The sequence below is a fragment of the Lepidochelys kempii genome, chromosome 2 (assembly GCF_965140265.1).
Source record: "Lepidochelys kempii isolate rLepKem1 chromosome 2, rLepKem1.hap2, whole genome shotgun sequence".
In the NCBI taxonomy this organism is placed as follows: domain Eukaryota; kingdom Metazoa; phylum Chordata; order Testudines; family Cheloniidae; genus Lepidochelys; species Lepidochelys kempii.
Window position 1 is genome coordinate 245342620 of NC_133257.1, and position 24488 is coordinate 245367107.

Sequence of the window (24488 nt, forward strand, 5' to 3'; positions counted from 1 at the left end):
AGTTGGGGTTGGTCCTGCTTTGAGCAGGGGGTTGGACTAGATGACATCCAGAGGTCTCTTCCAACCCTAATCTTCTATGATTCCATGATTTTAAGGGCATCCCTGAGCTTCAGAGACTTTCCCAGTTGAATTGCCTGAATTCCCTGTATGGGTCACCAATTGTAACGCCAACCCACACAGGAGTGTCAGCAGTGGGGAACAAAACTAAATGCATGAGCTTATACTGCACGAACCAAAAGACACCATTCTCTTAGCCAAGGCTTTAGCTGGCTCATCAATCTCTAGCTGGCACAGTCACCACTAGAGGGGGACAAAGTGTCATTCCAAGCAGGCAGGGGTTACAAATGCCTTTGAGGGTATGCCCTCCATAACCATGTCTTTGAGTCCTCAGGTTGGTATCTCTATCTCCACTCAGTTTCCTCTGAGGTTAGAGGTTTGGCTTCTTCCTTCCAGAATGTCCTGGAGTGCTTGATCCCAAATAACAGTCTCTAATGCCAAACTGTCTTAAGTAAAAAACAGCTTAAGGTAGGAAAATAAAGAAAATATCTAAAAACAAATAGAAATTAATAGAATAAAACATCACTATACAGAAGTCTAAGCAAAATCGAGCTACCCAAGGTGAATCATGTACCTATTCTCTTGTTTAAACAGGATTAAATTTCTTACATCTTCATGACCTGAAGAAGAGGTCCATGTAGCTGGAAGGTTTGTCTCTTTCACCAAGAGAAGTTGGTCCAGTAAAGGCTATTACCTCACTCACTTTGTCTCTCTTAACTCTTCATGGTCATTTGCCCCTTTCCCAGACCTCAGCATGGCATCTCTCTTAGGCCCTGTCTGCGTTAGAGAAATATCCACTGGTGTAACTACTTTGATGTATATGTATATACCAGGTACAATCCAGACAAATGAGTAGCTGTGTCAACCCTGCCCTCTAACCTGAGGAGCCCTTTACAATGCTTTGCTGCTGTAGCCTCCAGTCTGGACTGCTCACAAACAGCCTCCAGAATGCAAGTCACTCCCAGTTATGTCTGCATGGGCTGCAGCCAGCCAGACACATCATGGCTCTTACCAGCTTTGGTTATACTGCAGGGTGACCTCAACACGCTCTCAGTCTTAGATTTCCCACCCCCAGAAATGTATGTCCTGTATTGCCCAGCCTTCTCCAAGGAAATGCATGTTTACATAAATTCCATTATTGCTTTAATAGAAATAATGTGCACACAACTTGCCAGCCCAAATGGAGTTTCCCAAACACTTCAATTTAAAAACACTGGATTAGATAAAACAATAAAACAAGTTTAGCTACAAAAGATACATTTTAAGTGAGTACAAGTAATGAAGCATAAAAGTCAGAAATGGTTACAAGAAAAATAAAGACAAAACGCACTTGGTGCCTAACTTAACAAACTATGAGAAACTCAAAGCAAAGTTCTCACCGCATGCTCTCAGCAGTCTTACTGACCAAACTTCTTAAACCAGGACCTCTTTTCCCTAGAATCCAACAAATGCTTCCTTTGTCTTGTCAGTTCAGGTGCTGTGAATGTGATGGGCAGGGAAAGAGAGGGGAAGATGTCTTGCAGTGTTTGTCCCTCCTTTTATAGTGTCAGTTTCCCTCTTGAAACACATTTCCAGCTGAGATTCAGGATACAAAGAGTCTAGAGGGAAGGATGTTCTCTGCTGCTTTTTCCTCACCTGTTTGAGCGCTCTTTGTTTTCCTTCCTTCTTGATGACTCTATTTACTGCTTAAATGCAAATTAAGCAGAGCATCACATTCCTTTGTCTGAGACAGACCTGTCTGGCAACCTCAGTCTGGAACATGTGTCAAGAACACAATAGAGTGGAATCTTCTAACTTCACAAACAATGTTGCCACACACATTTTATCAGGACAACAATGGCCAGCAAATTATAAGTTTTCAAATGATACCTCATAAGGCATACTTTGTACAAAGAGTATTACAATTGCCTGTAGGGTGTGGACACAGGGGTACACTATATTACAAAAACTCGGTTAATAGAATGGTAAGGTTGCAAAGTCACACACTTAAAGGATAGAAAATGCCAGAATTAAGGTTGCCTGTGCCATCTTAATTCACCCCCCTTGTGCATATGCATTTTGATATACCCTTTAATTATATGATCACACACTTCCCTCCCCTTCCCCCCACTCCCCTTGCACAGGACCCCTGCCTCATTCAGTGCACAGGAGGGAGGGTGCTCACTTAATGAGAAGCTATTCAATATTTATTTTCATCCTTATCATTCAGTGAATGATCCCAGACATTATTTACTGCATACCATTGAAACTCTACATCAAATACAGAATTATTAAGTTGATTTATGTCTTTCTATGCCACTCTTCACTGTAGTATCTAAGTGCTTCACAAACATTAATTAACATATCTTCACAACACCCCTGCCTGTAAAGTAGAGGGTTATTATCTGGTTTTAACAGATGGGAAGCTGAGATTAAGACCAAAATTGTCAAGAGTCCACTAATTTTGAGTGCCTCACTTGAGATACCTAGGGCCTGATTTTTCAGAGTACTTAGCATTTTTATAGCATTTTCTATGTTCAGAGTACAGCTCTATTGGACTACAGTAGCAGTTCCATCAAATTTCATTTTGAGTTTCAAATTTAAACAATCTCATTGAAAAGCCCAGTCAAAATCACGGTTCATCTAGTTTGGTCGGGGGCAAAATTCTAAACTATGGATTTTGTATGATTTCAATGCAATTTGTATCCCAAGTCTGGTTATCTTAAAAGAGGAATGTAAATTGTGCATGCAGAAAATGGCTCCAGCTTACAGGGAAGACACTTACAGGGACTTGGAGAGTCTTTACCATTTTGAACCAGTATTGAATTTAAATCTAAGCAAATATGCTAAGGAGATATCAGAAAATTTGTGGCTTGAACACAGTTGATTGTGCTTTTTACTCATTGTCAGTGCTAATTATATTAATGAAATGTTCATCTTGGTCAGAAACAAAATAGTCAATAAGGTCACCACAATTGTAAGAGAAAACACTCTTGTGAGAAAAGGGATGTTGAGGTCAGGAATATAGATAACAAGAAAACAAGGGTTAGGAAGAGGGTTTGTCATGCGAGAGGGTGATAACAGCAATTTTAAATGAGATGGGGAAGATACAGTGTATATGGAAGTGATATACTCACTTCCAGACTCTACCATTTGTGCGGCCTCTTGAAATTCTGCCCCACTAGTATTAGTTTCTCCACAATAGGGCACTCCACACCTGTGGAGGAGAGGGTAGAATTTGCCCTGTATGAATATTCACACGGAAGCAACTTGTCTCCCACAATCCTGTCCCAGCATGCACTAGGCTCATTAAAGCTTAGGATTGGTTGTCTAGGAGCAGACTCTTCTTTGATAGTTCCAAAGTCTCAGTCAGGAATCTAGAGAAGTATCCTCAGAACATTACAATGGGAACAATAAAAGAAAAAGCTTCTGGCTATCAGAAATATTTTTAATAGCGCATCACTGCAAATGGGAGTTTGGTAATTCCCTCCCCACTTTTTATGTTTAAAATATGCCTAAATTTGGCTGAGGCTCCCTAAGGCCAAAATTTTTAAGATCAATTGAATTTTAATCTCTTACTAAACTCATTATCTAATTATCCTATTAATCTTCTCTAAACCAGCTCTCCCATGAGAGACTATTCCCAGCTTTTTTGTGCAAAATTGGTAGTTTTGATAAAACTCAAAACAAAATTAAATTATGCATTCATTTGAATTCCCAGCTGGAGTTAACCTCTTCAATTTTGAATGATGCTTTAGGTACAGTTGGAAAATCCACATTAATCAAAGGAACAGATGACCAAGAGAGGTTGTGGAATCCATGTCATTGGAGGTTTTTAAGAACAACTTCGACAAACATTTGTTAGGGATGGTCTAGATCAGTGGTTCCCAAACTTTAACAACCTGTGAACCCCTTTCACTAAAATGTCAAGTCTCACAAACCCCCTCCTAAAAAATGAATGTTTCCAGGGATTTTCTCCTTTACCTGAGTATAAATTAGAAAAGCAGTGATCTTGGAAATATAAAATTTGTTTTTATGACATGTTTATTACACACTATTTATTATTAATTATTATTTATCATTACATTATTCTTATTACATTATGAAAATGGCAACACTCTTCCAAGATCTCACTTTCATAGCTTGTATCATTTGAATAAGCCTATTATAAGACAAGACTCCTATGTTTCATCAAGGAGTATCAGATGTGAAACAGCATGCAGGTATTGAAGAAGCCAACTCAAAGAGGTCCTCCTACACAGGCATTCAGGTCTTGAGCAGTCCAGGCAAACAAAGCACATTACAACAAAGCTTAAACTTGTTCTTCATAATAATTTTAAAAACAATACCAGCTGCATATTTAATTTTAAAAACAGCAAAAAAAATCTGCCTCCCTTTCCATTTTTTATAAGGAGTCTTGAAGTTTAAATCTCCTCAGTGTGATAGATATGCTTGCTTTCATCTGCTTAGCTCTTGGAAGTCCAGGGGCTCCAGGCTGCTGCCCCAGGCTGCCCAGGATCCCTAGGGACAGCTCTGTCCGCCATTAGGGAATTTTTTCCCGGGAACCCCCTGTAACATTTTGCAAACCCCGAGGGGTTCATGAACCCCAGTTTGGGAACCACTGGTCCAGATATATTTGGTCTGCTTCAGTGCAAGGCATGGACTGTGTGGGTCCACCACATTGCACAGGTACACATGGGAATCCACAAGTTAATATATATATGGCTTATAACATATAAAAACATTAATACATACATGAGGAGGGATTTTAGCCTAGCAATATAGAATATTATGCAGAAAAGTATAAATTTACAGGCAAAGTGGGTGTTTGGTGAACTGCATTATCAGTACATAAGAGACAGGGTGGAGGAGGAAATATCTTTTATTGGACCAACTTCTGTTGGTGAAAGAGACAAGGTTTCAAGCGCCACAGAATTCTTCATCAGCTCTGTGTAGCTTGAAAGCGTGTCTCTTTCACCAACAGAGATTGGTCCAATAAAAGATATTACCTCACCCATTACCTTATCTCACTCATATCCTGAGACCAATGCATCTACAAAAACACTGCAAACACAATTGTCTATATATAAACTATTATAATGATAAAAAAATCAACACTGGTGAGCATAGGCTACATAAATATAGTGAATATTGCACAGATTTCTAGTATTTGTAAGTTACTTTGTCATTTAGAATATACAATATTACTTAGTTTGTTGTAAAGCTTTTCTAATTCATTTTTTAAACACTAAACCATGTATGCTTGAATTACCACAATTTATAGCTCACAGCAATAATAGAAGGAGGACTGAAAGAAGGCAATGGTTTTAGCCAATAGCAGCACTTTGGGACCTTTTGCCAAGGCTAGTGATTGTTTATTCTAAATGCAGTTGCACTCTCCAGCTAATGCTACGTTTAACAGCTGAATAAGCAAGTTATTATCATGTTCACGTTTATGCTCAGCTGTTGCTGCAGGGACATTCTTCTGTCACTTGCATGTTACGTAGCTCTGATTTTTGTGTAATGTATCCATATTATGGGATGAGATGGAAAATGGTATTCTGCTGTTTGGGGGCTTTCCCTTCACCCTCCCACTTCCCTGGTTCTTGTCACGCAGACAGCAAGCAGCAAAAGACCAGAAGTCCGAAGTGCAGACAATGTGATGTTTATTGGGATTAGTTCCAAACAAGTATGTCCATAGCTCTATACGCCAGCAGAGTTTGTTTCCCAGTGTTCGGTTCCCAGCTCTGACACTGCAGAGCATTTACCCCGTGTCCCCCTTCCCAGCTCTGACGCTGCAGAGCCTTGCCTGTGTCCCCGTTCCCTATTCTCCATTCTCATTTCCCATTACCCATTTTCCCTATTCCCACCTTCTCCTTCTTAGCAGGCCCAAATACACCTGCAATGTATGCCCACAGTTCCACCCCTTACCACTTAGGTTCATGTTCCATTTTGGGTCTGGGTTCTTCATCCCAACCCTTTTGTACCCCCATGGGAGGGGTAAGGAGTGAGGTTGTGCTGCTTGGTCTTTTAGTGTTTTTCCCCAGTTGGATAGGTGGGCCAGTATTGGTATACCTTAAGTCCAAACAGTGAGGTAACAGTAGTGACATCACCTCTCACTTTCTGGATTTGCACCTCTGAGTGTCACAATGTCTTTTAGAAAAATATCCATTAATTCTAGCATTACCTAACTTGTAAATGCTTGACTTTGGAACTTGAGCAGTCTTTCAATATAGGTTGTTTATATTCCTCTGAGTACTCTAGATTCTTTACAGTGGTGGCTTAATGCTCAAAACTTTATCTACAGTATCACATTTGAAGGTGAGGAAAGTTGCTCGGTATTTCAGTTTCTCGGAGGTTCACCAGAACCCAATATAGAACTTACTTTTTGCTGCATACAGGTTGCAGTTTTAAAAATGTATTCAAACATTGCAAAAAGTAGTATTAACAGCGAAAGTTGAAGGACTGCAAATCTCCCAGATAATACAGAGCAGAAATGTTTTAGCAAACTGACAGCATTTTATTGCACAGGCTACAGTTATCCTGCTCATGAAATGAACTACTGGGAGTCAGGGTATGCATTTGATTTACCCGGTATTGGTTTCTTGTAACACTAGTTGGCATTTTGCCTGGAGGAATTGCCTTCCTTTTTTTGTTCGCCCCAAGCCCCTTTGCCCCTCCGGACTGGTTGCTTGACTTTGCCTTGAGATAGGGGTTGAGGCAATCTTAAAGTGTGCTCTCAAGTAACACTTTAACTGCTCTTATCTGTTCCCATTGTATTAACAAATTCAGCTTACTAGGCAGAAGCAACATCAGTGTCTTTTCCCCTTGTTTATACATTTTAGTATAAGACTATCAAAAAGTCAAATGCAAAATTCTGCCCCAGGCTAACAAACAGACCTAAATACTAACATCTGTCACACAAGAATTATTGTGCGTCTTTGAGACCTTGCTAGCAACACAAGGAGAATAAAATGCACTGAAAGGGGAATGGGTGAACAATATATCTATATTCTTAACCCTAAGCCATGGATCCAACCTGAACCTTCAAGCTTCCAATGTCCATAGAGACAAGCTTCCTATGAAAGAGTCTTTCAATTTCTCATTCATCCTCATTCCTCATAGAGCAGGGGTGGCCAAACTGTGCCTCACTAATCACATGCAAGTTAAATTGTGGCTCGTGGAGCCCCCCCACACCACATTCTCCACCTACCAGACTGGGCTGCGGAGAGCTCAGGACCTCTGCCTTGCAGTGGGGTGGTGAGGTAGGGGCTTCTGCCCAGCAGGTCAGGGGGGTCTCGGGGCTTCTGCCCTGCTGGGGTTCGGGGCTTCAGCAGGAGTGAGGCGGGATGGAAGCCTCAAGTCCCAGCAAGTGTATTCTGCGGGGTGGAAGCCCGTAGCCCCAGCAGACACTTCCTGAGGGGCAGAATCCCCAAGTCCTGGCAGATGCGCCCCAACTCCTAAACTTCTGAAGATAGTTATATGTAGCTCGGAGGGTCTGTAAGTTTGACCACCCCATCATAGAGCCACAACCACTGCATGTACATACAATGGGACTCATGATTTTAGAAGCTTTTCTGGTTTTATGCTTGTATATTTATGCAGCTTAGTCCTTGATACAGTATGATGCTGAATGCCACCTACTCCCATTTAAATCAAAGGGAGATAAAGACACTCAGAATCTTGCACAGCTGGCCCCATACTTTTTTACATTATGCTAAATCAGTCAATTTCATATCCATTTCATCTCCTTTTAGTTTTTGGACTCCTTAAAATTTGAAAGACATGTCCCTTGAACAGCCAAAAAAAGTAAGTGTCAGACAGATACAGATTTCCCATAAACTTAGATATGAACTGAACTGCAAAAAGATAGGGGGTTTTTTGTTTTGTTTTTTTAACATATTGCCAGAAACTGAAGATATAAAGTCTGTCAGATGAATTCTCTTTACATTTTTTCTCTACAGTTTTGGTGACAAGTATCAAGGAACCTTTCTTCCTACTATTTAATGTAGGTCTTATCTCTTTAGAAATGGTAATGATAGGCAGCGTGAGTGTATGAGGAGATCTTGGCAGACCACTACTGCTTATTGCTAAAAATAACAGAGCCTGCAGGTCATAAGTGGGCCTATGCAGCAGCCCAAGCATGACTGTGTCAGGAGGGGAGGAGGTTTGGGCGATCATAAAAAGGGAAGCATGACCCCGCATCCTTCTTGATGAGATCTCTGTTGAAATTGCTGAGGTATGCATTTTAGAAAAACAGGAAGCTTATCTATATGTGCCCTCAGGGATGTGTTTGTCAGGGCCTCAAGGCATGCAAACTCTGGAAAAAAACATCTGGCTAATTGATGATCAGAGGGAAACCTCTTGATTAACCTTTGAAATTGCTTGCTTAACAAGTTTTCTTTGACTGACGTGTTATTCTAATACTAATGAATAAATAAGGGAAGAAAGTGTGGGGTAGTCGGACTCTTCAGGGACTCTCCTTCAGGACACATGGTTGGGTCCAGGTCGGCAAACGGAAGATTGGCCATCAGAAGACTACCACTGTGCCATTCGAGAGCCACACCCAACTTTGGTAATTATTGAGGGTTGTATGTTTTACTAATCTGTTGGGGACATGTGTATGTGCTTGAGACTAAGTATAAGTTTAAATGAAAGCACTCTTGTGTTGTCCTGTTTACATCCTGTATATTACTGAGTAATATTGTATATTCTATCAGTCGGATGGCTGTGTCTCCATTGATTTATTTCCTGACACCACCTCGCACAGAGTAAAGTTACCAAGAGCTTTGGGTTGAAAGAACCCTGGGTCACATGAGGAATCCAAAGGCTTTGACTTTGGTAGCAGTTTTCACTGAGTGAGCTTGCAAAACCACAAAACCTTGTCTTACATGAAATTTTCAGTAAAAAGGCAAAGCTTGCCGAACCATACAGCTGAGCACATTTTTGCCAAGAAGCAATCTTTGCTCAAAACCAGATGCAATTCACTCTAAAAAATCCATTTATGCAAGGATTTCAAGTTTCCAAGTTCATAAAGGAGGCTTCAGAAAAGAACACCTCTGAATTTCAAGTAGCTTTGTGTTTTGTTAAAAATATTAGGTATTTCTTTACAGATGGAGGCTCACATAGTCAAACTCTATAGTGACTTCAGTGGGAGTTGCAGCCACATATATCAGGGCAGTATCTGGTCCAGAGTGACTAAGATTCCACTAAGAAAAATAATCTTGTTTAGTAGTTAAACCAGGAGCCACTCAGTTCAGAATCCTGGGTTCTATTTCTGGCTCTGTCATTGACTCTGTGTGACATTGGCCCAGTCACTGTGCTTCAGTTTTCCTCTCTGTAAAATGGAGATGATAATATCAATCTTATTCTATGAGAGTTTTGTGAGGCTTAATGGTTTTAAAACCTTTTGAAATTACAGAAATTATGGATGAAATCTGGCTCCATGGAAATGGAGTTTTGCCATTGACTTCAATAGGGCCATGATTTCACTCTAGAAGTTGGTAGCAGACCTACAAACAGATTCCTGGAATCATGATGACCAATCCTGTTTTAATAACTACTAGAACTATCAAAAATAATAACTGGATTCTTTTTTGTGTGCAGGCAACCGTCCAACAGGAAATTTCTATGGTAGTTTGCCTTAAATTATTAAGCAGAAAGGTGGCAGGTCTTCATTAGGAACAAAGATGAAAAATAATATTTTGCTTTAATATAAGAGGGAAAAGACATGTTGCTGAACATAATGGACTATATTCTATGTGGAGTATATCATAATGTGCTCTTCATTTGAGTTACACGTTGAAGATGAAACAAATATGTCCAGACATTCTGGAGACGTTCTTTCAAAGCTTCAATCCATCTCATTTCATTCACTTTGGATAATATTTTACATCTGACACAGCCTATGATCATTATGAAGCATGACACTGCCCAGGATGCTGTGGGGTGGGTGTTTACTTATGGTTTGCATCCTTTTGAATCACTGTTGATGTTTTCCCAAATGAATGCTGGGCTCCCTTTCTCTTTTAATAAAAACTTTCTTTTGTTATACGCAGATGCAGTGCTTGCCCATGAGGAAGTATTGCCTCTTAGACATGCCCAGGGATGGTATTTAGTTTTTCTAGATTTCTGGGTGAGGTCTCAAGCTGGTTCTGTTCTATATTGTTAAGTGGAATCCAGGAGATAGAACCTGGTCCTTGTTGCTGCTGACATCAGCTGGCAAAAAGGTTAGAGGGATAACAAAGGAGTTTATTAGTATTAAGGCTAACACAGTTTTTTTTTCTATTGGCAATAACTGGATACTAGTAATACTATCTTACCACAGCATATAACTACTAATGCAGAACTAAGGTGGAGGATAAAACCAAAATAAAACAGGATGAAGGAAAAGGTATGTCAGAAATATTTCTGAGTGACTTAAGTGAACAAAAAAAGGAAGGCAATTCCTCCAGGCAAAATGCCAACTAGTGTTACAAGAAACCAATACCGGGTAAATCAAATGCATACCCTGACTCCCAGTAGTTCATTTCATGAGCAGGATAACTGTAGCCTGTGCAATAAAATGCTGTCAGTTTGCTAAAACATTTCTGCTCTGTATTATCTGGGAGATTTGCAGTCCTTCAACTTTCGCTGTTAATACTACTTTTTGCAATGTTTGAATACATTTTTAAAACTGCAACCTGTATGCAGCAAAAAGTAAGTTCTATATTGGGTTCTGGTGAACCTCCGAGAAACTGAAATACCGAGCAACTTTCCTCACCTTCAAATGTGATACTGTAGATAAAGTTTTGAGCATTAAGCCACCACTGTAAAGAATCTAGAGTACTCAGAGGAATATAAACAACCTATATTGAAAGACTGCTCAAGTTCCAAAGTCAAGCATTTACAAGTTAGGTAATGCTAGAATTAATGGATATTTTTCTAAAAGACATTGTGACACTCAGAGGTGCAAATCCAGAAAGTGAGAGGTGATGTCACTACTGTTACCTCACTGTTTGGACTTAAGGTATACCAATACTGGCCCACCTATCCAACTGGGGAAAAAAGTGGTGATCCACCCTAAAGTATTGCCAGAGGGTTTGTCTCTGACCTGCAGAGTGTTGGATTAAAAGTAAAAACAGGAGTACTTGTGGCACCTTAGAGATTAACAAATTTATTAGAGCATAAGCTTTCGTGGGCTACACCCCACATCATCGGATACATAGAATGGAACATATACTTAGAAGTTATATATACACATACAGATAATTTGGAAGTTGCCATACAAAGTGTGAGAGGCTAATTAGTTAAGATGAACTACCATCAGCAGGAGAAAAAACAACTTTCCTAGTGATAATCAAGATGGCCCATTTAGACAGTTGACAAGAAGGTGTGAGGATACTTAACTGAGGGAAATAGATTCAATATGTGTAATGACCCAGCCACTCCCAAGTTAATGGTATCTAGTTTGCATATTAATTCAAGCTCAGCAGTTTCTCATTGGAGTCTGTTTCTGAAGCTTTTCTGTTGCAAAATTGCCACCCTTAAATTTTTTACTGAGTGGCCAGAGAGGTTGAAGTGTTCTACCAGTTTTTGTATGTTATGATTCCTGATGTCAGATTTGTGTCCATTTATTCTTTTGCATAGAGACTGTCCGGTTTGGCCAATGTACATGGCAGAGGGGCATTGCTGGCACATTATGACATATCACATTGGTAGATGTGCAGGTGAACGAGCCCCTGATAATGTGGCTGATGTGATTAGGCCCTACGATGGTGTCCCCTGAATAGATATATGGGCACAGTTGGCAACGGGCTTTGCTGCAAGGATAGGTTCCTGGGTTAGTGTTTCTGTGGTGTGGTATGTGGTTGCTGTAGAGTATTTGCTTCAGGTTGGGGGGCTGTCTGTAAGCAAGGACTGGCCTATCTCCCAAGATCTGGGAGAGTGAGGGATCATTATATATATATATATATATATATATATATATAAAATCTTCTTACTATACGTTCCATTCTATGCATCCAATGAAGTTGGCTGTAGCCCATGAAAGCTTATGCTCTAATAAAATTGTTAGTCTCTAAGGTGCCACAAGTACTCCTGTTCTTTTTGCGGATACAGACTAACACGGCTGCTACTCTGACACCTGGGATTAAAAGTAATAATTAATACATTTATGTTGTGGAAAATATAAGAGTGATTCCAAAACAGACCCCAGATTTGGCCTGACCATTAGAAAGAAATGTCTCTCAGCCTGCTCTCTCAACCTGCTGAGTTTGTGCTAATTGAAACAGGCCTGCCAGTTTGCAAGGTCTGCGTTAACTGCAGAAAAACATTTAGAGACAAAGAGTTTGTCCTAAAAGTGATAACATGTTACGAATGTTTTTTCTAAACTCAGGAAAAAGCCCTGGCTGGGATGATTTAACTGGGAATTGGTCCTGCTTCGAGCAGGGGGTTGGACTAGATGACCTTCTGGGGTCCCTTCCAACCCTGATATTCTATGATTCTATGATTTGTTGTTCCTTCACTTTTATATTCCTATCTTGCTTGTTTTCTTTTCACGTGTGACAAGTGGCAAGGATAGATTCATTGGAGTCTGGCATGCCCCAGTGATTTGAGAATAGTTATGTTCAGTGAAATAGGGTGTGATTGTAAAAGTATGTTTAAATGAGTAATAAAAAGTTGACGTGCCAGCCTAATAAATAAATAGAATCATAGAATATCAGGGTTGGAAGGGACCCCAGAAGGTCATCTAGTCCAACCCCCTGCTCGAAGCAGGACCAATTCCCAGTTAAATCATCCCAGCCAGGGCTTTGTCAAGCCTGACCTTAAAAACCTCTAAGGAAGGAGATTCTACCACCTCCCTAGGTAACGCATTCCAGTGTTTCACCACCCTCTTAGTGAAAAAGTTTTTCCTAATATCCAATCTAAACCTCCCCCACTGCAACTTGAGACCATTACTCCTCGTTCTGTCATCTGCTACCATTGAGAACAGTCTAGAGCCATCCTCTTTGGAACGCCCTTTCAGGTAGTTGAAAGCAGCTATCAAATCCCCCCTCATTCTTCTCTTCTGCAGGCTAAGCAATCCCAGCTCCCTCAGCCTCTCCTCATAACTCATGTGTTCCAGTCCCCTAATCATTTTTGTTGCCCTTCGCTGGACTCTCTCCAATTTATCCACATCCTTCTTGAAGTGTGGGGCCCAAAACTGGACACAGTACTCCAGATGAGGCCTCACCAATGTCGAATAGAGGGGAACGATCACGTCCCTCGATCTGCTCGCTATGCCCCTACTTATACATCCCAAAATGCCATTGGCCTTCTTGGCAACAAGGGCACACTGCTGACTCATATCCAGCTTCTCGTCCACTGTCACCCCTAGGTCCTTTTCTGCAGAACTGCTGCCTAGCCATTCGGTCCCTAGTCTGTAGCTGTGCATTGGGTTCTTCCGTCCTAAGTGCAGGACCCTGCACTTATCCTTATTGAACCTCATCAGATTTCTTTTGGCCCAATCCTCCAATTTGTCTAGGTCCTTCTGTATCCTATCCCTCCCCTCCAGCGTATCTACCACTCCTCCCAGTTTAGTATCATCCGTAAATTTGCTGAGAGTGCAATCCACACCATCCTCCAGATCATTTATGAAGATATTGAACAAAACCGGCCCCAGGACCGACCCCTGGGGCACTCCACTTGACACCGGCTGCCAACTAGACATGGAGCCATTGATCACTACCTGTTGAGCCCGACAATCTAGCCAGCTTTCTACCCACCTTATAGTGCATTCATCCAGCCCATACTTCCTTAACTTGCTGACAAGAATACTGTGGGAGACCGTGTCAAAAGCTTTGCTAAAGTCTAGAAACAATACATCCACTGCTTTCCCTTCATCCACAGAACCAGTAATCTCATCATAAAAGGATAATAAATAATAACTACCCAGGAACATTCGGCCAAAGAATGAGCAGGATGGAGATAACTGCACGACCCTGTAAGGCAAACCAGAATCCATCTCCAACTGCCTCAAGGACGAAGGGGCCAAAGAACCGAAGAACAAGAAAACAACAAGCCGTCACTGTTGGGCCATCTGCATGATGAACTATCATCTCAAACATGAGAGCAACATGACAAAGCAAACCCTATAGATTTGAATGAGGATGAATCCCTATAAAGACAGACTCTGAAGACTGAGAACTTTGAGTCTGGTTCTGCAACCACTCTCCAGGAGCATTGGATGTGCATCTGACAAGACTTGGCTCCATCCTTGTGTCCAGGCTACCTGGCCAGTGACTTGGCACGAGCAACTCTAAGGCTGGTAACTATAACAACAACCTGGCAGAACCTGCGTGCGTGTGCACGAGTGAATGTGTGAGTGAGTGAAACGTTACAGCTATAATTCTCTCTGTATTCACAACAAACATGGCATATTGCCTTATCCCCCTAAATGAGATCCTGCTGGTTTAAATTTAAGTATAACAAGAGGATTCCCTGGAGCAGGTTAATCCAGCAAACCCTTGAAAGGACATGGATACAGCCTTCCAATCAAGAATAGGCACACAAGCAGTAATACTTCAAAAACAGTCTTATTTAGAGAAAATTAGGTGATTACCGAATAGTATACATTGCAACCTTTTCATTTCCATTCTTTCTTTACCTAATATATTGTAAAGTAAGCAAGGAAAGGAAAAAAATTATAATGTGTCATAAAGCACACTTGGATTACTTTTAAAGATTATACATTCAATTGACTCAGAAGACTAAACAGACTAGGAGACAAAATACAATGTTGTGAGTTGGTACAGACTGAACTTTTCATACCTATGCAGAAGGCCTCAAATATAATAGCTTTGGACTTATTACAGTGTAACATACAAGTACCAGATGGCTAAAACAACACTACAACATAGCATTAAAGAAACATTGAACAATTAACAGTTACCATACTGTGAGCAGTGGCCAGTCGCTCACAGGATGGGGTGGGGCAGATCACATTCAGAAGCAGACATCCCGCTTTATTGACAGACATGCACAAGCAGTCTCTTTAAAATAAATAAAAAATCAGATTCACACTCCAATCCCTCTGATTGCCAGGGGTCCTTCTGCTCTGTCAATCTCCGTTCTCAACTCTGCACTGCTGTCTGGTTGCCTTCTCTTGATCTTCTCCACTCTCTCTTCCCCTCTCTCATCCACCACACGCTCTAGCTTGCCATTTATGTTCAGTTTCTGGTCTCCTCTGATTGGTTGACCTTTACAGCACTGAAATGTGCATATCTCAGGGGTGTGTTTTTTCCCCACACCCCTGAGCGAAGAAAGTGTCAGCACTGTAAGTAGCAGTGTAGACAAGGTCTAAAGCTAACTATTGTCCCCTACAAACTAAAGCCGTCTAACGCTATCCCTACCTTTGTAATGTTAATTGGGAGAGGTGAATTGTTCATGATGTTCCTCACTCTCCTCCTCGCCCTCAACTGTCAGTATCTCTATCCAGGGTATTGCAATCTATACAGGATTCAAACAAGTGAAAACCTCCGGTAACAATACCTGCCCTGTAACCTTGGGCACCTCACAATGCCTTGTTGCTGTAGCTCCCAACCTGGGCCGCTCCCAACCAGCCTACCAGCATGCAGGTCAAACCCTGAGCATCTGTGTACTAAAGAGCCCTGGTTCAGCAGCTCTGACCCCAGCAGCCTGTCTACAGCCCCACAGCAGCTTCCAACAGCCTTGATTACTACTTGCAGGGTGAATGAACATGCTCCCACTCCTGAATTTCCCCAGAAACCATGTGCTCTGTAAGTCTAACCCTCTCCTGAATAGTTCAGAGAAATAATATGGTTTGTTTGTTCCTCTAACGACACAAAGACACAATACAGTGTATTCTGTTTACTGGGCTAAATATACCCTTTTCTTTAAGCACAGCACTAAGTTGGTTTATAGTAAAATAAAACAAATGTATTAACAGAACATAGGTTATGTGATGCTAAATAAAAAGGAATAAAGTGAGAAAGCATTATAAGCAAATACAAGTTAAAACATATCTAAAAATCTAAAACTCAATCTAGCAAGATACAGGCTTTGTTCAAGATGTTTTCTTTCACTAATCATTCTTCTTCCCAGCCATGGTTGACTTTCAGTCAGGACCTTCAAAGAAAGCACAAGTGGCTGGTTTCCCTTATCTTCCTAAGTGAAAGATCTTTGCCTACACAGGCTTCTCGCCTATATTCAACTCCAGATATTTCAAGTCCCTCTATCCCCTTGATTGAAGGCCCCATCGTTCCCAGCTTGCAAGGGCTCTGGCCTCTTGTGTCTGTCTAGTGATGAATGTCAAAGATAACTTCTGTCCTTGCTTATATCTTCCAAAGTTCAATGAATGACAGGATAACCTCATGCGGTCCTTTCCCTCCTGTGGGCTTCCCACCCCCCTGTATTATTTCTATGAAAATGGGGCTTCCACTGGTTCTAATTCCACAATGCTTAGTTTACATAGGAGACTGGTAGATAGCTGTATGGGCAGACTGTACAGCCTAATATCAATGAGAGTCCATAATTCCTTACATAATGTTAATACATACATTTTACAGTGTTGTTAATCACAGTGTGTCATTAGCTTTCAGAAAAGGCCTTACTCTATACATTTGTATAATACAATAGCATTGTATGAAATGAATTGATTCAATGCTCATCACTTGAGGTTCAGAACCCCTGTCTTTATAGGCCAGCAAACTTTTGAAATTGATTCTTCTGAGGATAAACCCTCAAAAGTAAAGTTTATTCAAACTGTAAGGAAGACAACATGGAGTCTGGTTGTGAAGGAAGCTGTCATAAATATAAAGGGAAGGGTAACCACCTTTCTGTATACAGAACTATAAAATCCCTCCTGGCCAGAGGCAAAACCTCTTCACCTGTAAAGGGTTAAGAAGCTAAGATAACCTCACTGGCACCTGACCAAAATGACCAATGAGGAGACAAGATACTTTCAAAGCTGGGGGAGGGAGGGGGGAACAAAGGGTCTGTCTGTCTATGTGATGCTTTTGCCGAGAACATAACAGGAATGAAGTATTAGAACTTGTAAGTAATCTAGCTAGAAATGTGTTAGATTTCCTTTTGTTTAAATGGCTGGTAAATAAGCTGTGCTGAACGGAATGTATATTCCTGTTTTTGTGTCTTTTTGTAACTTAAGGTTTTGCCTAGAGGGATTCTCTATGTTTTGAATCTGATTACCTGGTAAGGTATTTACCATCCTGATTTTACAGAGGTGATTCTTTTACTTTTTCTTTAATTAAAATTCTTCTTCTAAGATCCTGATTGCTTTTTCATTGTTCTTAAGATCCAAGGGTTTGGGTCTGTGTTCACCTATGCAAATTGGTGAGGATTTTTATCAAGCCTTCCCCAGGAAAGGGGGTGTAGGGCTTGGGGGGAAGACATCTCCAAGTGGGCTGTTTCCCTGTTCTTTGTTTAACACGCTTGGTGGAGGCAACATAGGGTTCAAGGACAAGGCAAAGTTTGTACCTTGAGGAACTTTTTAACCTAAACTGGTAAGAATAAGCTTAGGGGGTCTTTCATGCAGGTCCCCACATCTGTGCCCTAGAGTTCAGAGTGGGGAAGGAACCTTGATAGAAGCCCATGCTTTTTCTTCTGAAATGCAAATTGTTCTGTTTCCTGCCATCTCCTCACCCTGATGTCTTGATGGTCCTGTTTCTGCTGATACGTAAATATGGACTTTCATTGTCTTTGCCCAAATACTGGGCTGGTCAGATAATCAAATACATATTCCCTTTTTCTCAGATAGATCTGTTTAGCAACTACCTAACATACCTGGTTTACATATACTTCAGTCATAATTTCAGACTATATTCATAACTCTTAATACACATACCATACATACATCATGCAATAATATAAATGATCAGTGAGTTATTAGTTTTCAAATGGTACCTCACAAAGCATATTTTGCACAAAGATTATTACAATGGCATGTAAGGTATGAATACAGGGGTGCTTAGTGTCACCGGTATGCTTTAGGAATTATTTTAGTTCTATGGCCTGTGTTATATAGGAGGTCAAACTACATTACCACAATAGTCCCTTCTGGCCCTTGAATCTATAATTTCTATTAAATAAAGGGTCAATAAAACACTGTGGACCAAATTCCACTCTTACTCTTCATCAATGAAGTAGTATACTGAAGTCAGTCCAGTGAATCTGAATTTACATTAAAATAACTGAGTAGACTTTGGCCCTGATAACTCAAAATTCTTTATATGATGTTGTGCAGAACTAAGACTATGCTCATTTTAGACCCATTATATATATTTTTTTTATTTGGTGGAGAGATTCCTCTGAATTCTCCTTTTTGTCTTAAATTCACTGCTCCATTTCAAAGACATTTTAAACAATATGTATCCACAAACAAACTATATTCTCACTATTATGTTACTTTTGCATGAGTAAGCTAGCACAATTAGGAAATGAAGCAAAATAGCCACATGAATTTCAGTTCCATTTCAGAAAGAGAAAAAAAATAATGTATGAGGTTAGTAAGGGTAAGATCAATAGAGAAAAATGATTTAAAGCTATCTAGAAGGGTGTTATAAGAAATTTTTTTGTAACTAATCCCTACATTTAGGAATAAAAAACTGCTGCACTTTGAAACTCTGCCCCAGCAGACTGTCTGAGTTTGCAAATACATGCTGCTGGTCAAATGCACTGGTATGAATACAGACAGGCAATGGGCCTTCATACCAGTACAAACACCCCAATGAAAAATAAAAGATGGCAATAGAAAACTCTTCCATAGTTAGTGTCACAAATTACAGGAGGCAAACAAAGGAACAATGACAAAAATCTGTAATAAGATATGGTAGTTCATGGTCAAATTAAGGAAATGCTTCATACTAAACCTTAGAAAATAAGTAACATAACTAAATAGAAAGAGGAAGGTCAACATAATGTTCTTAAAGTAAAAATTGCTCCGTGGTGTCAAACGCTAACATTATGGTGTTAGTGTGAGGAAATAAATAGAAAATATTTCAAACTGTATTTGAACAACACTATGAAGTGTAAACTCATTTCTTTGGAGTTCCAGAAACTACCCCTTTTTATTTATTGTTTCAAGAACATAATTTATTATATTTTAAAAATTATGATGAAACCTAATTAATTCCTGGTGTAATTATGGTATTACTACTACTACGGTAGTGCCCACAAGCTCCAGTCCATTGTGCTAGGTCTTGTACACACACAGTAAAAATAGTCCTTGCCCCAAAGAACTTAAAATTTAAGTTGAACCAAGATTCAACAAATGAAATAAGAAACAAAAGAAGTGAAATGGGGAGAAGGAAGGAGAGCGGAGGAAAGGCAGACAAGGGTAATGAAAATAGAAGGACAGTGTTCTATACAGGTGGTGAGTTAATGCTAGGGTGACCAGATAGCAAGTGTGAAAATTAGGACGGGGTGGGAGATAATATCCTCTATAAGACAAAGCCCTGAATATCGGGACTGTCCCCCTATAAAATTGGGATATCTGGTTACCCTAGTTAGTGCACATCTTCCAAAACCTTCTTTAACTACATCAGAGTTATACCAGAAATTAATTTGGCTCCCAATGTTAAAATCTAAAAGTAAAAACAAAAGATAACAGAAAACTAAAGTGAAAAACATGTAAGTTGAGAGGGAAAGTGGGAGAGGCAGAAAGACGCTAAGGATAGGCTGCAACATTGTAGCTGGTGAACAGAGATAAGGGAGTAATATCTGCACTGTGTTTTGGTGGAGCTGCACCCTGTAGTAGAGGAAAAGAGAGAGAAGACAGATGAGGGAGCTGAGTCATGTAATGAAGATGAAAGGAATAAAGGGAATGTAGTGGGAAAGAGGGGAGAGTTGTGCCATACAGTGATGAAAAGGGAAATAAAGATCAGAGGATGCTGTGCTGTATAGAGAGAGGAACTAAAGTGGCTGAACTGTTGTTAAACAGTGTGTCCTTTTTAAAACCTGTGTTGTCATGCTTGGAGTCAGAAAGATATAGATGCTGATTTAGTAAAATATTTTAAATGGAAATTGTTGGGCCACATAAGATTTCAAAGCTTTCAGAAAATGCCATAGCCAAAATTTTGGTGTCTAAAATGTTGGTACATAGATAGAAATGGTCAGATTTTCAAAGGACCTGAGCACCTGCTGCTCCTGTTGACTTAAAATGGATTCACAAGTTTCTCAGCACTTCCGAAAATCAGGCCGCTTATGTCTAAGTGTCTAAATATAAATGTAGGAATCTACATGTAGAAACATGGGTTTGAAAATTTTGGGGACATACTTAATTCCCCAGCTTCTTGGTCTCTTTTGGAATATGTATTAGAGCCCATACAATGAAGATGAGACATCAATTCCTGTATTAGTACCTAAAAATGTATTATTTCAATTTATCACCTAAATCAAATATCAGACCATCGCCAGTAAAGATCAGAACAAGAATAGAAGACTGAAATACAATAGATTCTTCAGTAGGCACACAGAGTTAAACTGATCTCTAGTGAATCTCCACTGAGGTCAATCAAATGACATCAAAGATGTACTTGCCCAGTCTACATACCAGGTCTCCACTTAAAACATGTTACTACTGTATCTATAGGGCTGTGCTTCGGTACAAGTATCTGCACATGTGAATCCAGTTGCAGGCCTTGATTAGTTTCCCCTGTTGTTTGTGTCTGTCTTCATGTAACAGGAAATAGATTTTTTTTTTCCAAAACTAAGGAGATGTGATTGTAAAACCACAAGTTAGGAGAATGTGCGAGCCATCAGTAACAGGTGCGGTATGTGAAATTAATTAGAACTTAGTTTTTTAAAAACTGAGTAGGTTTTCAGGATTGTCTTTAAGACTGCACAACGATTTTTGTTCTGACCCACTATTCTGAGTTGCTTGTAAATTTCTGAACTTTCCACCTTGGAAGTAGAAATTTGCCAACTTGCATTTAGAGATCAAAACTAATTGGCCTACTCTCCCAGGGTACCAATACTTTCAAGTTAGGTATTATGTTTTTCAACTTTCTAGGAAAAAATAGTTGTATGCTGTGACAAAGCTCTGTCCTTGCCTCTGTGGGTCTCATGTTTCCTGGAGGATTTCACTAGCCTCAGAGGCTCACTTTGACCCTCCACGTAACCCTTCTCTCTCTAGGGACAAGGGTTACAGTCTACTGAGCCATTTTCATCATAAGCTAGCAAGGGAGGTGAGGAGAAGTTATCCTTCCTTGCACAGTCTCTGTTGTCTCCCAGTCTCAATGATTAATCAGGGGGCAAAGGAGCCCAGCCCACCCTCTACTCCAGGCTCCAGCCCAGGGACCCTAATAGTATCAGCTATGGTAGCTGACCTCTTAGAAACATGACATGTACAATTCCCTGGGCTACTTCCCCCACAGCAACCCTGACTTTGTTAAGCTCCACTTCACCCTTACCTCAGGGCCTCCTTCCTTATACCTGATATGGCATGTACTACTCAATCTCTCCAACAGCATAACTTCCTCCTACAGCTCCTAACATGCATACCCACCTGACTAACTGGGAGGGTTTTAACTAGTTTCAGCCAGTCCCTGATTGGCTTCAGGTGTCCCCATCAACCTAGCATCTTCCCTGCCTCCTGGAAAGTTCTTAATTGGCCCCAAGTGTCTTAATTGACCTGGAACAGCTGCCATTTCACTTATCCTAGTACCAGGGATTTGTTTAGCCTGGAGCTAATATACCTATCTCCCACTACTTTTCTATAGCCATCTGGCCTTGCCCCGTCACAATACAGAAAGCTACCTTTCATAGAAGTGACAATATTTGGTCAATTAGGAAACAAAAACATTGAAACTAATTTATATTAATCTTTGCAGACAACTTTCCTAACACAAAAAATAACCTTATACAATATGCCGGGGAAAGTACAAATTATTCATGAGGGTTGGGGTTTGATCTGGAAAAAGAGGACCAGTAACCTCAGTTTGTTGCACAATAAAAGAAAATTTCTTTAACATACTGTTTCAATGGTAATTAATTCTAATCAGCTTAAATATACATATAGATTGAACAGAAATAAGTGTTGGAGAAATTGCAGTGAAAGATCAGATTTTATGCATGTATGGTGGACATATCCAGTCACTAGATATTAGTGGGATGCAATCCATAACCAAGAATCACAGATGGCTGGCTATTTATATAAAAAAGGCCATACTGGGACAGACCAATGGTTCATCTAGCCCAATATCCTGTATTCTGACAGTGGCCAATGCCAGGTGCCCCAGAGGGAATGAACAGAACAGGTAATCATCAAGTGATCCATCCTGTGTTGCCCATTCACAGCTTCTGGCAAACAGAGGCTAGGGACACCATCCCTGCCCATCCTCGCTAATAGCCATTGAGGGACCTATCCTCCATGAACTTATCTAGTTCTTTTTTGAACCCTGTTGTAGTCTTGGCCTTCACAACATCCTGAGGCAAAGAGTTCCACAGGTTGTATGTTGTGTGAAGAAAAACTTCCTTGTGTTTGTTTTAAACCTATTTCATTTGGTGACCACTAGTTCTTGAGTTATGAGAAGGAATAAATAACACTTCCTTACTTACTTATTCATTACCAAATGATCCTTAGGTAATTTTCCTAGCACTTCCTAGTGGAAATGGACATATAAAAGGACATGAAGAATTACTCTCTCATCTTTAGTAGCTGCTCAACTATTGGTAGCGTCTCACTGGAAAAAGAAAAATAATCCAATTGTAGCAGAATGGCTCAAAAATACAGCAGGTATTATTTAAAAATGAACCCATCAGTTACATGTCCAGCAAAATAGAGGACAAACAGATGCTTAGATATTCAGAGAAAGTACATTCACCTATACACTTGTTCAATTTTTTTTAATACTAACTGGCATGCCTGGCCTATTAAATATGTGTAATCAGAGAAATAAACACTAGAAACGATGCCATAGGTGCTCTATTGATGTCGAGCCCTATTAGAGAGAGATCGGATTACTGTGTTTCTGTATCATATCTAGGGTGGCCACTCAGGCATTCCCAGAATACTAGATATTCTGGTACTTCTGGGAATGACATGGACTCACGCCTGGTGGCATCACCCCACCTCCTCCAGTCTCACCTTGCACACACCAACCGGCTGGAGAAAGGGAGCAGGAAGGGCACACCGGCACTGGAGGCCATGACCTCGTGTGGACTGGTGCAGGTGAAGTTGTGCCTGAGTGGGGCACTCTTAAAACGTGCGCCACCCCCGATCAGGTATTGGACAAAGCCATGTCCAGCTTTGCCAGAACCAGCTGGGGGACAAAGCACCCCAAGAGGGTGGCCGGTTCAAAACTGGATGAGCGACTTCCCGAATATTCCCGTCTCTTTAACCCAAGGCGGACTGCGGCAATGATGAGCGTTTCTGATATAGACAGAGCGAGGAGTTGCGAACCTGACAATAGACAGCGCCCCCCGCGCCTTTCCAAGTTGTGTCTTTTCCACCAGGTGACTAGTTCTGAGCACAGCGGAGCGGGGCTGCCCTCCAGCCCCAGGGGAGCGGGGCTGACCCCGCGGAGGAGCCACGCCGGGCGCCCCCGAGCCCAGCCTCGCGGCGGGAAATGCCCGGGAGCCCCCCCAAGGGGGTGCGAGGTGACCGTGCTCGGAGCCTCCCGCTGTCGAGCCCGAGACAAGAGCGCCCCGGGGCGGCTGTCGCTGCCGCGCGGGCTGCGCTCAACCGGCGAGCGCCGGGCTCGGAGGCGCCGGGGCGACCGCGGGCCCAGGCCGGGACCGGGGCGTCTCTCCCCGCCGGCGGGAGGCGGAGCCACGGGCAGCCGCGCCAATGAGGGCCCGGTGCAGGGCGGGTCTCGGGGCGGAGCCGCCCCCGCCAGAGGCCCCAGGCAGCGGCAGGCCCGGACGCGGCCCGGCGTGGCGCCTCAGTCGGGTTCCGGCGCCGGGGGTCACGGGCTGAGCCATGTGGGGCCGTTACCGGGCGGCGCGGCGGCTGCTGTTGCTGAGCCTCAGCCGGTGAGGAGGGGCCGAGCGGGGGGCGCTGTAGGGCGGGGACGGCGGTCCTGGGGCCCGATCGCCCCATCCACCGGCTCACACGCGTCGCCCGCCCCGAGCATCTTCCTCCCCAGAAACCCCCCCGTCCCCTAGGCCCACCCCGTATCCTCCCCCACATCCCACAGCATTCGTCTCCCCTGGACGCCCCCAGCCGCCCCCCTCCCTCTGTATTCTCCCCCCCACACCATTCGTCTCCCTAGACATCCCCCCTATATCCTCCCCCCCCAGCATATGTCTGTCCCAGACCCCGCACACCCTCTGTATTCTCCCCCCCACACACACCATTCGTCTCCCTAGGCTTCCCCCAGATTCCCCACACCCTCTGTATCCTCCCCCACATCCCATAGCATTCGTCTCCCCTAGACGCCCCCAGCCGCCCCCCTCCCTCTGTATTCTCCCCCCCACACCATTCGTCTCCCTAGACATCCCTCCTATATCCTCCC

The 24488-nt window shown here is 41.9% G+C and overlaps 1 protein-coding gene and 1 long non-coding RNA gene across 3 annotated transcripts in view; one reads left to right on the forward strand and one right to left on the reverse strand.

Moving 5' to 3' along the window:
• Window positions 1-1183: 1183 nt before the first annotated feature.
• Window positions 1184-23792, reverse strand: LOC140907764 (uncharacterized). 2 transcript variants are annotated; one of them, XR_012157615.1, is made up of 2 exons: window positions 23120-23792; window positions 1184-3253 (listed from the first exon to the last, which is right to left on the reverse strand). It is a non-coding gene; the product is annotated as an uncharacterized lncRNA (long non-coding RNA). The 2 variants fall into 2 exon arrangements; XR_012157616.1 differs by lacking the exon at window positions 1184-3253 and adding an exon at window positions 21756-22715.
• Window positions 23735-24488, forward strand: part of PITRM1 (pitrilysin metallopeptidase 1) — a 43513-nt gene continuing 42759 nt past the window's right edge. Inside the window, exon 1 of the mRNA XM_073334464.1 lies at window positions 23735-24006. Within this exon, the coding sequence (XP_073190565.1) occupies window positions 23954-24006 (53 nt within the window). The 5' untranslated portion in view covers window positions 23735-23953. The remainder of the gene's footprint in view (window positions 24007-24488) is intronic.